General features: G+C 43.9%; 1 protein-coding gene across 1 annotated transcript; it reads left to right on the top strand.

Moving 5' to 3' along the window:
• The first annotated feature begins 9975 nt into the window (after positions 1-9975).
• Positions 9976-11412, top strand: Rxfp3 (relaxin family peptide receptor 3). The gene has a single exon (XM_028767523.1). It carries the CDS (start codon positions 9976-9978, stop codon positions 11410-11412), a length of 1437 nt encoding a protein of 478 aa, XP_028623356.1.
• The last annotated feature ends 832 nt before the right edge of the window (positions 11413-12244 follow it).

Raw genomic sequence — 12244 nt, 5'->3', positions numbered from 1 at the left:
AAGAAGAAGAAGAAGAAGAAGAAGAAGAAGAAGAAGAAGAAGAAGAAAAGAAAAAAATGGATTCCTCTCCTAACCCCCACCTCATCTTGGAAGACAAATTCTGGCTTCAGTATTAGACTCTTCCCCTCTTCCTTTGCTCAGAGGAATAAATATTTTCCTTTAGAGATTTACTAAAAACAAAGTAGCTGGTCACATAAGTGTGTATGTGTACTTACATACACACATATGTACCATATGTAATATGTACTCAAGCAGTAGGTGGAGCAGTGGTCTATTCAAAGGGCCACCATAGTGTTAATTCTCCACATGGTCTGACATGTAACCTCGGAACGCAAGCAAAAAAAAGAAACCAAGAGTTGTGATTTGGACTGGTGAGATTTGGAAGCTGAGGCCCATCACAAGTCCACCAATGTTTCCTCAGAAGCTGGATGGTGTTTAGTACTTCTGTCACAGTATTTCATTGTGAGTACCAGTATACATTATGTACACTCTTAAAAATGAGCAATATTCTTAAGAAGACTAGATAATCCGTTGGCGAAATCTCACACTACAGCCCCAATTTAAAGCACTTCAGCAATCTTTCTCACTAATAACACCAGATGTTTCTTACTTAGATTGCTGAAGATACGTGGCTTGATTAAGATATTGTGAAGATGCTCCCCAACCTTGTTTAGACAGTGTATAAACATCTACAAATGGGATATGCACCTTGAACCTTGACAAAAGAACAGAAATACAGTTTTGCCTTCCTGTGTAAACAAGACAAAGCAGATAGTGACATTAGGTAAAGAAATGAAATGAGGACTACTGTTGCCCAGCTTACTGTCAAGAGAAACTTTCTAGATTGCAACACAGATAGGCACATGGAGTTCAAATGCTTCACTGATCTGCCACCGAGAGAACTGTCAAGAACAGGAACTGGCCGCAGTGGCTAGGAGTATACAGGTAAGGTTGTAGGAGAGGAAGGACCTGCCAGGAGAGAAGAGAGCTGCAGGCAGAGAGTTCTAGAAATGATAGAGGATTCACCTCCATCCCTTTTGTTGAATCCTAATCGTCCTATGCATGTAGTAAAATTACCTAAAGCAAGACAAGAAACAAAATGTTCAAACTAACAGTGCCAGCAGTGATGTATAGCTGGGAATATCTTGCTTTCCTCGATCACATTGGAAAACACTTTGTAATGTCCACAGTATCAGACAGATACTGCCCTGGGAAGAGGACAAAATTTGACCTCATCTCACACAACCAAAAAGCAAGTGATCAAGTGACTGCACTATAAGTTACTAACTTGTAAACACAAATTAACCATCCATGCTCATGCAAGCAATCTTAATTAAATTCAGTGGGACACACACACACATACACACACAATGAAATAGGAAGAGAAATTGTTGGGGGAAAAGGAGGGGGGCATGAAAGAAGATATTGGCATGAATTGGCTAGAATTCCTTACATGCATGAATAAAACCAGCAAAGAATTTAAAAAGAAATATTAAAAGAATAGTTATTCTTTTAATAACTATTAAAAGGAGCCATTATTCAATAAGGTAAAGTTTATCATATATATCATCCAATTAAAAAATATTACTACAAAGAAGCAATTGAATGAGGAGAAACAGACCCCAAAATGATATTGTTGATGATAATTACAAGTAAAGAAGGATATTTTGAGAATCATTATTTAGAAAAAGGTAAAGGAAGTTAGGAATGGTAAGGAAAGACCTGAGAGACATGAAAAAAACAAGTCGGACTTCTAGGAATGAAGAAGACACTGTCTATATTACATGGTGTTTTAGTTGATTAGACATTGCAGAACACAATATCAGTGAGCTTGAAGACATTAAAAAATTAAAATGAAACATGAAAATATATATTATATATATGTATTATATTACATGTAATATATCATATTATATATTATACTATTACATACACTGCATACTGTATATTGTATACTATACATACTATAAATTACATATTACATATTGTGTATTGTATAATGTATACTATATATTGTATATTAGATATTGTATATTACACAGTATACAGTATATATTATATTTGTTCTCAATGTTTCATTTATATACATTATAGAAAAGAAGAGAGCACAAGAACTGAGGAATACACAAACTATTCTAAAAGATGTAGGCCAACATGTTGCCAAATCTGAAAAAGACTAAAAACCAACATATACAAGATGTTCAATAAATTGTAAACACAGAAATATTTAAACTACCCAAGGCCACGTCACAACCCAAATGCTTAAAACAAATGAGAAATGGGAAATCTAGCCTGTAACTAGAAAAAATAAGGTAAGGCATTCTACACATGAACAAAGAACAGAATGAGACAAACTTTTCGTCCAAAGCAAAAGAAGCCAGAAGGCATTTGAGCAATATTTCTAAAATCCTGAAAGAGAAGGAAACACTATCAACCTATTGCATATAATCAACAGAAAGCATCCTCAGCATACTGGAGGCTGAAACATGTAAGATCAGGACCTCGGCAGACTCACTGTCTACCAGGAGACTGCTTTCTAAATTATTTAGATGGTGTTAGTCTCTATTTCCTTCCATAGTGAGTCAGGTCCTAGGGGTACTTCATACCATTTATGAAGTTTGAGCTGTCAAAGGCCTCACCCCTGGCAATATTCACTTTAGGGTCTCAACTTAAAATTTAGAAGGATACTGTTACGGTTTGTATAGGCTCAGCCCAGGGACTGACACTATAAGAAGGTGTGACCTTGTTGGAGTGGGTGTGGCCTTGTTGAAATAGGTGTGTCACTGTGGGTGTGAGCTTTAAGACCCTCATCCTAGCTTCCTGGAAGCCAGTATTCTGCTAGCATCCTTCAGATGAAGATGTAGAACTCTCAGCTCCTCCTGCGCCATGCCTGCCTGGATGCTGCAATGTTCCTGCCTTGGTGATAATGGACTAAATCCCTGAATCTGTAAGTCAGCTCCTATTAAATGTTGCTCTTTATAAGAGTTACCTTGGTCATTGTGTCTGTTCACAGCAGTAAAACTCTAGCTAAAACAGATACCAAAATTTAGATACATATTAGGAACAGCTTGCCAGTTTCCTAAAATTGTAACTATCCACCTACCATCACTTAATACACTCCATTCCTTAGCATTAGCTGAATACAAATGAAAGCAATTGTGTGTCCACCCAAAGATCTAAGCGCGGTCAACTCCAGCAGCATCCCCAACTGGACAAATAATCAAAGTCTGTCAATAGTTGAATACATAAATAAACTTTATATCTGTCTTTTGGAGTAGCGCTCAGTGATAAAAAGGGCAAACTTGGCAGCCCAGGAAAGACTACTCAAAGCAAAGAAGCCAAAGTAGCCAGACCCTCGCCCCCTCACATATAAACAACCATGATGTATAGTGTGAGCTTGCACTTGGATATCCTTCTAGGAGAAAGAAACTATGATGACAGAGGCTCACTACAGTAAGCTGGCCAACAGGAGGGATCAATCACTAAGGGGACAAGAGGAAGCTTCCAGATGTATTGGAATCAGATTCCATGTCAACTGCACCAGCTTTAAACATATGTCCATAATAGAATTTAATTAGTACCCTCATGAAGGTCCTCTATTTGTCCATAGACCTCTGACTCCTCTATGGCTTCCAACTTTCTGATTCCAGCTGGCCAAGCCAGCCACATCTGATCAAACTTTATTTCATTTTTCTCAGATGATTATGGTAGATGCTAGCTGGATTCACCCAGCTTCCGGAACAAGTTATGTGCTTCCTTTATTCTGATACAGACACATAGGAGATGAAATTTGGTATGAAGTACACTTACCTGAAACCTGGGGGAAAAGTGGTAACCTCGAGTAACTATTGAACCACTAAAAGGAATCTAAGGGTCAGGAAAGGTGCTGTCAATGCAAGCCTGGAGATCTGAGCTAAGTTCATGGACCCCACATAAAGATATAAAAAGAGAATGTCGTTTTCTGAGGCTTGAGAAATGCCCCTAACCAAAAGAAAGAACACTGAATGCTCTTTCAGAGGATCCAGGTCCATGAAGGCTACAACCTTCTTCAATTCCAGTTCTGGGGGGTTAAACACTCCATTCTGGCCTTGACTGGTTCCAGGGATGTACATGGCACACAGACTTACATGCTAAAAAACCATTAGCATACATATAAAATAATATTTAATTAATCAATAAAGTTGTCCTCTGACCTTCAGTTGTACACCATGTTATGTGTGCCCCCCACCCCCAGGAACCTACAAGGTGTACATGAAAATCCAGGTTAGTTAATCCAGGTTTAACTGATTTAGAACAATAGTCAGATTGACATTTTAGTCTGTCCTCAGAATGCTGTTGAAGTAATGAAGACCAGTTTTCCATATCTTTGGCTGGAACGAGTCCTCATTAGTTCTTTGACTGGGAGTCCTGATTGTTAGCCTGAATATAGAAGTCTGCTTTCTGCTAATGAGACCGACCTGTCCAAGGCTCACTATGCGACACTAGGCTTCCCGTGCATTGCAAATGACAGTTTTCATACTGTGCAAGGCATAATAAGGAGACCTAGAGAAGTATTTGAAACAGATCTTCCTTATTTCTATAGGGTGTTCTAACTGGAAATTGCTTTCTTATTGTTAATGGATGTTAGTGGTCAGGAAATCAAAACTGGAATGAATGACGTATTTGTGGGTTCAAGCTCCACGTAACAGTCCAGGCACTATGTCAAGAGCTGAGGATACAAAGACAGACTAGAGATCACTACAGTGCTCAAGATGCACCCAGTTCAGAAGAGTTTGTTGTTGTAGTTAAGTGAGCAATAAGCACAATAGTAGGTGTCCATACAAAGTTCTATGAAAACATAGAGTGACCGATTCTCTTCTGGGAACACGGAGAATTACAAAGCCTTCCAAAAATCAGCTAATGTATGAGTTGAATCTTCAAGACAAATAAGTAGTTGAAAGTCAAAGTGTTGGGAACAAATGACTCTGGAGTGCTCAATCCAAAATGAGACATCTCTACCAACCCCTCAAAGGAAGTCAAGGAGGTCTACCCATCGGACGTCAAGGAAGATGGGCAGAGAGGATGTAAGAGCTGAAACACCAAGAAGACTGTTGGGAAACAATGACTCCCAGACACTGTGGTCTAAGATGTGGTTATCTGCTTAAGACTTGGCCCATCACCATTTCATCTTGCATAGGGAAGGAATTCAAGATATCCTCCAATGCCTACTGAAGGACTTCAGACAGTTAATGGTTACCAGAGTGCACAACTCCTCTTCAGTAGAATAGCCACTGATAAGTTGCCAGCATTATGCCCGAGTCATGCTCACGCAAGTAATCAACTCAGTGGGGGGTGGGGGACACAAGAGTAGGAACACTGGAAGGAAAGCATCCTTGGGCAAGGAGCAGGAACAGCAGAAGGAAATGGAGGTGAAGGTGAGCGAAAATTTATCACAGACATGCATATAATCTTCAAGTGAAATTTAAAGCTGAAAATGATTTAAAAATATCTTGAAGGAAGAGAATCTGTTTGTTCAGTCGAGAGGAACAGTCAAGGAATGCCCACCTGAGCCAAGAGAGCAGGTGGCAGGCAAAGAAGAGGAGAGGAGTTACTTTGATGTGGGGTGAGTGACACTGAGTCACCATCCCTGTAGTTCAAAGGAGAGATGTTGTATTGACAAGAGAATGCACTACACTGTGAGGGTCCATGTTTGCGATGAATTGACCCTGTTTTGCTCAGATGGCACATACAAACTTGAAGTCTATGTATATTTACCTATATTCCTATTAGTCTCTTTCCCAGGACCCCAAGTAACCCCATCCCCAGATACTCTGACTCTCTCTTGAGACCTTTCTACCTCTATCTCCATGTCCTAGCAGCAAGCAAGTCAATTTCTAATATGACTGAGGCTCTGCCTGCATATTTCTGGTTCTACCTCCTGGAGGTAATTTATTGATTTTTCCCCCTAGTATCTTAAATTGGAGGCTTAAATCATTACTGTTAAGTCTTTCTTTTTTAAACAAAACATGTTTTGTGATTACAAGTTTCAAGGATGATCATAACACACACCTTCCCAGCAGGAAAAAAAAATAGAGAGAGAAAGCTACAGAATCTCTTATGTGTGGAGCCTGCCTCAAGAGAGGCTCTGAGGAGATGGGAAGATGCCTCTTTTTCAGTGAATTAGGGAACATTTTTCAAAATGGTAGCATTTTTGTCTAAGCTTGAAGTATAAATAAGACTGAAAATATTTGACATGGACAAAGAAGAAAATATTTTCAAGGCCACCTTTAACAATGGCAGTGCCAGCCATGGAAACCCGTTTGATATATAAACACCCACAGTGATAAAATTTGATAATCCAAGTAATAGACTAGAAGTGGGGTTTGGGCCATGGCTGACTTAAAATCAAACTGCTGAAAGGGGGCATCCTCATAGAAGCAGGAGGAGGGGCGATGGGTTAGGGGTTCCCGGGTGGTGGGGGAGGAGGGAGGAATGAGGTAAGGGGATAACATCTGAAATGTAAAATATCCAATAAAAAATTTTTGAAAAGAGAGAAAGAAAGCAGCCAATCTTCTCCATAGCCCCTTTACCTTCAAGTGTGTCGTGAAATATCATTAGAGGTCATTGTTCCCAAGAATTCAGAATTATTTACCTAGAGGTTTAGAGTTTACATAGAAATTAGTACAGAGACTCAAACTGAGGAGACATTAGAGTCCCCTGGCGGAATGTTCTAATTGTAGACCTCTGGGCTCCTTTTGAACCCCTTTGAGAATCAGAATCTCTGCAGATGGTGTGGGATGTGAGAAAATCTGGATTATGAATTTTAAGAAGCTCCCCGCCAGTAACTTTGATGTTGCGTGTTCAGCAACTACCCCAGGCTATTCTGGAATGCCAGTTACTTCCTTACACAGGGCATTTGAGTCTAGACGGATCGCTTGACTGTGGAATAGAATCAATATCTGACTGGTCAGGGTCAACCACAGGACGACTCATTTCTAGATCTAAGAGCCTTAGGCCTCCCTTCTCATCTTCCAAACTTGGAATGCCCATTTGAGGAGCGTCATCTGGGGCTTCATTGGGAGGTATACGAGAATCAGGCTGTAAAGACACAAACACTTGCCTTTGGTACTCTCCTTTACTTCTAAGATGTCTGTGTACCACTAGCAGCAGAGTATCCCCTAGCTATGCCTGTGGATGACCTGAAGAATCCCTCAGCACAGATGGAAGTAGAGTTCAGAACCAGGAGATCAACTTACCTCACTACAGATGGGGTCCAGGGGTCTTAGCTATGATGTATGAGCCACAGCTTCAGGGTCCAGGGGTCTTAGCTATGATCTATGAGGCTTCTGACTCCTTAGGAAAAATCTCTCAGTGTAAGCAATAATCAGCAACAATCAGACAGCCCTTAGTAGTATCATCAGCTCCACTGAGGGGCATCAAGGAGAGAGGGCTCTCTAGTTGGGAAGATGTATTGCATCAATGCTGAGAGGGGTATGCACCTAGCCTAAGACAGTGTACTATGGTACTTCTGTACACACATTTAACTCCTGCCTGAAGGCAAGGCCCTTTGGTTTATTTTCCTAGAAATGTTCGGAATGAGGTCACAAAGGATTTTCCGTATCCTCTGGTGCACTGCTCCTCTGACTCTGTCTGTCTTTAGATCATAGTTTCTTAAACATAGAAGAAAGCGGAATGTTTACTATAAGCAACACCTGGCCATTTACAGAGACATTTTGAAATACATTGGCAGGAGAGAGAACTGTCACTAATATCTAGTGGAGACAGGTCAGGAGGGATGGTCACCTGACTCAGAACGCCAACATTTCCAAAGTCTGGAAATGATACTTCAGACTAAAATGACTTCTCAGACGAGCAACACACACTGAGAGCCCCAGAGTCCCAAACTCATGACTTCATCCTTCCTCTTTGGCAGTTAGCTAGGTGAATCTCTCAGTCTATACCACAGACCTCCCAAGAGTAGAATACTAGTCAGAATTTCTGACTTCTGTCTAATTCCCGTGGCTCCATTTCTTTAGTGACCTGAGGTCAATGGGACTCTCTTCTTAGTAATATTAGTAGCCCCTTTGCTCAGTGTCTGCCTCCTGACAGTCTCAGAAGGTCCAAACTTCATTAGAGATGGTTTGTAATTCACTTAACTTTGTTTTTCCTTCTTATAATTATAGTCACATGATTCTTAAATGTCTGTACCACCTATCTCAATGTGAACTCTACAGATTGTATTTGCCATAAAGTCTTCTAGTCATGGAATAATACCTGACACAAAGCAGTACTATGTAAGTATTTGTTGGATGAGTGAGCACACTAAAAGCTTTACTGCATAGGGCTTTTGGTATTGCTACAGGTTTCCTTGTTTTTCAATAGCTCTTGAAATACATTTTTAAAAAAAAAAAATAAAAAAGAAAAAATGGCAGAGGAAGAAAAAACTTGTTTTAAAATGAGAGCGTGAGCTTCAAGACGAGATTATAAAGCCAGAATACAAGGAGAGGTCCACAGAAACACAGAACTATCAGGGCAGGGAAGGCTCTTCACATTAAAACTGAACAAAGGCTGGTTGGTTTGATTTTAATGAAGCTCTGGCGACCTCTATTGATCAACCCGAGAAATGCAGCATCTGCTGCGATGTGCCCTTTCAAAGACCACTTTGGAATATAGTCTGTTTAAGGCTGCTGAGTACCTCTTTCCTTTTTTATTGTTTCTTTACCTGATTACATGCCTTTATCTCTCCCGCTCCATCTGATGGAGTATCCCTAATTATTGTTGATAAAACCACGGATTATCCCAGAAGCGAGGACAATTACTGCATGTAGGATACTTGTATTTCACTTCAGTTCTTCGGTCAAGAAAACACTCCAAATTCCTTAAGTCCTTTAAAAGTGTAGTTTACACCGGAGCAACTAACCTGGAGTTTAAATAAACTGCAAAGCTGAGAAGTCACACCCCCTCCCCCATAGCTTCAGTTCTTAAAACATACTCAATTCCAGGCAAACATCAACCCTTGGAATTCTGCCCATCTGACACCAGGTAAGTGTTCAGCTAATTAAAGGAGAGGTGGGGCTTCGTTATGAGTATGAGGAAAGACAATAATTGTTATTTGATTTAAAGAAGAAAGGGTGTCACTGTTGTAAGTCAGATGGTTTCAACGTTAAGGGTGAGAAGGAGAAAGGAGAAAAACAAAACTGACCATAATAAAAATAAGAAAAAAAGAAAGCAGACTCACTCTAATCACACGAGAAAATAAAAGACTAAGACCACTCCTTCTGCAACTTGAAAAAAGAAAGGGGAGTTCTTTGCCAGTGGACTCTGCCTCCCCCTGCATGGCGCGCGGGGTTCAGCACCTCGGAAAGCACCTCCTCTTCTTGCACCGGGGTTACGCAAGCTCTTCGAGGCTCTCAGCAGAGACTCGGTGGGTGCCAATGTAAGTCATCGAACTCTGGTAAGTCACTGGGGGGTTGACAATATCGGAAAAACAGAAAAACACCAACGGAGCTCCAGGAAGTGATGGCGTGAATCAACCTTCAGGCAGTCAGAGCGGGACACGGATGTCCACGGTCTGTTTTCTTCAAAAAGCAGAGAAACACCTCCCGGCAACCGCAGAAGCCAACAAAGGTATTGGGAAAAGAAGCGGTCGGAGAGCTGTGCTCCTGAGTAGGAGACTGCGTGTAAGTGACAATGGGGAAGGGGAGGGGTAAAACTCAGTCTTATTGTGGGTAGCTGGCGATTCAATCCTCACCAGGAAGAACCTTGATCCCCAGTCACTTGCCTAGAACTGCCTCCTCTGCTCTAAACCGTCAAGAACTGATGCTGAGTGCAGCCCGCCCCTGTGCCCAAGGCAGTTCTGGGCGCCAACGCAGCTCTGCATCCTGTTTCAGGAGCGGTCTTCAGCCTTCTTAGAAAGCTCAGGCACCTGCTCCGCGCCCCAGCCTGGGTACCACACCCGGAGTGAGCGGTGACTCTCGGGTAGTTGGCTTGCAGAACATGACCAAGGCGCACCTGAGTTTGCAGGTGGCTTCTGTAACCACGGCAGCCACCATGAGTAAGGCAGCTGCGGAGGATGAGCTCTCAGAATTCTTCGGTCTCATCCCGGACTTGCTGGAGGTTGCCAACGCGAGCGGCAATGCGTCGCTGCAGCTTCAGGACTTGTGGTGGGAGCTGGGGCTGGAGTTGCCGGATGGTGCGGCGCCTGGGTATCCCCCGGGCAGCAGCGGGGCAGAGAGCGCGGACACTGAGGCCAGGGTACGGATCCTCATCAGCGCGGTTTACTGGGTGGTTTGTGCGCTGGGATTGACGGGCAACCTGCTGGTTCTCTACCTGATGAAGAGCAAGCAGGCCTGGCGCAAATCCTCCATTAACCTCTTTGTCACCAACCTGGCGTTGACTGACTTTCAGTTCGTGCTCACTCTGCCCTTCTGGGCGGTGGAGAACGCACTAGACTTCAAGTGGCCCTTCGGCAAGGCCATGTGTAAGATCGTGTCCATGGTGACGTCCATGAACATGTACGCCAGCGTCTTCTTTCTTACTGCTATGAGCGTGGCGCGCTACCACTCGGTGGCCTCGGCTCTCAAGAGCCATCGGACCCGAGGGCGTGGCCGTGGCGACTGCTGCAGCCAAAGCCTGAGGGAAAGCTGCTGTTTCTCAGCCAAGGTGCTGTGTGGATTGATCTGGGCTTCTGCCGCGCTGGCCTCGCTGCCCAATGCCATTTTTTCTACCACCATCAGGGTGTTGGGCGAGGAACTATGCCTCATGCACTTTCCGGACAAGCTACTGGGCTGGGACAGGCAGTTCTGGCTGGGTCTGTACCACCTCCAGAAGGTGCTGCTGGGCTTCCTGCTGCCGCTGAGCATCATCAGTCTGTGTTACCTGTTGCTTGTGCGCTTCATCTCCGACCGCCGCATAGTGGGGACAACAGATGCAGCAGGAGCAGCAGCGCCCGGGGGAGGCCTGAGTACAGCCAGCGCTAGGAGACGCTCCAAGGTCACCAAGTCGGTGACCATCGTAGTTCTCTCCTTCTTCCTGTGTTGGCTGCCCAACCAGGCGCTCACCACCTGGAGCATCCTCATCAAGTTCAACGTAGTGCCCTTCAGCCAGGAATACTTTCAGTGCCAAGTGTATGCATTCCCTGTCAGTGTGTGCCTGGCGCACTCCAACAGCTGCCTCAACCCGATCCTCTACTGCTTAGTGCGCCGCGAGTTCCGCAAGGCGCTCAAGAACCTGCTGTGGTGTATAGCATCCCCTTCGCTCACCAGCATGCGCCCTTTCACCGCCACCACCAAGCCAGAACCTGAAGATCACGGGCTACAGGCCCTGGCGCCGCTTAACGCTGCTGCAGAACCCGACCTGATCTACTATCCACCCGGTGTGGTGGTCTACAGCGGGGGTCGCTACGACCTGCTCCCCAGCAGCTCTGCCTACTGAGACCTGCCAAGGCTCAAGGTCCTGCAGTGAAAAGGAGAGGGGAGGGAGAACAGTTTGGAGGCTAGAGGAGCGGGAATGTAGAAAATTGCAGCAAAGGGGTTCGGGGAAGAATATGGTGACAGGACCAGAGGCGGATTGTCTGCAGAAATCACGTTAATAGAGGAATATCTGGGACCGGATAAAGCAAGTAACCTCGCCTTCCACTTACCACTACCTGTCTTCTATTCCAAGACCCATTCCCACACGGCACACGTGCGCTGAACACTTTGGGACACCCAGAAGTTGGGAAAGGAGCAGAGGGATTGAGTTGTGTAGGACTTGGTGCCCATAAACCCTTTCATAAGCTCTATGACCTGGGAGAGTGAGCATCTAACTTGCGGTAACCATCTGGAAAAGAATGAGAAGTAAAACCCCGGTATCCTTTATTATCCTGGACAGGGCGAATGTTTACAAGCTGAGACTGAGCTCCTCCTTGCTGTGCATCTGAGCACAAATGTCACCGGGAGTCTCTAGGCAGTGGCATGAGGTGCAAAAGAGAGCACTGTGATTAGAGGGTATGAAACAGAGAGAGTTCTGGGCTGCATAAGTGTCTCCTCTGGAAACCCGGGTATCCAGAATCTCTTGAGGGCAGTCTGGAGACTGGTCTGGCGTTCTGATCTATTGCTGAAGGTGAACCAGCAAGCACCCAGAAAAGCTCTGCTGAGAGTGTGGGTGCTTTACTTACTTTCCCCCTTACTCTTTGGGAATGTGCTGACTCAGATGAGAAGTTGGATTGGCAGATAGAGGGATGGTTAATGATGATAGACGACCAGAAGATGCCGTCTTGTTATCT

The sequence above is a fragment of the Grammomys surdaster genome, unplaced genomic scaffold (genome assembly GCF_004785775.1).
Source record: "Grammomys surdaster isolate TR1022 unplaced genomic scaffold, NIH_TR_1.0 174, whole genome shotgun sequence".
NCBI classification, from domain to species: domain Eukaryota; kingdom Metazoa; phylum Chordata; class Mammalia; order Rodentia; family Muridae; genus Grammomys; species Grammomys surdaster.
Note: the sequence above shows the minus strand (reverse complement) of the source record. Positions and strands in the feature narration are given on the sequence as shown.

Bases quoted from the DNA above. Each gene is read 5' to 3' on its own strand.
- Rxfp3 (XM_028767523.1), top strand. From the start codon at position 9,976: ATGACCAAGGCGCACCTGAGTTTGCAGGTGGCTTCTGTAACCACGGCA.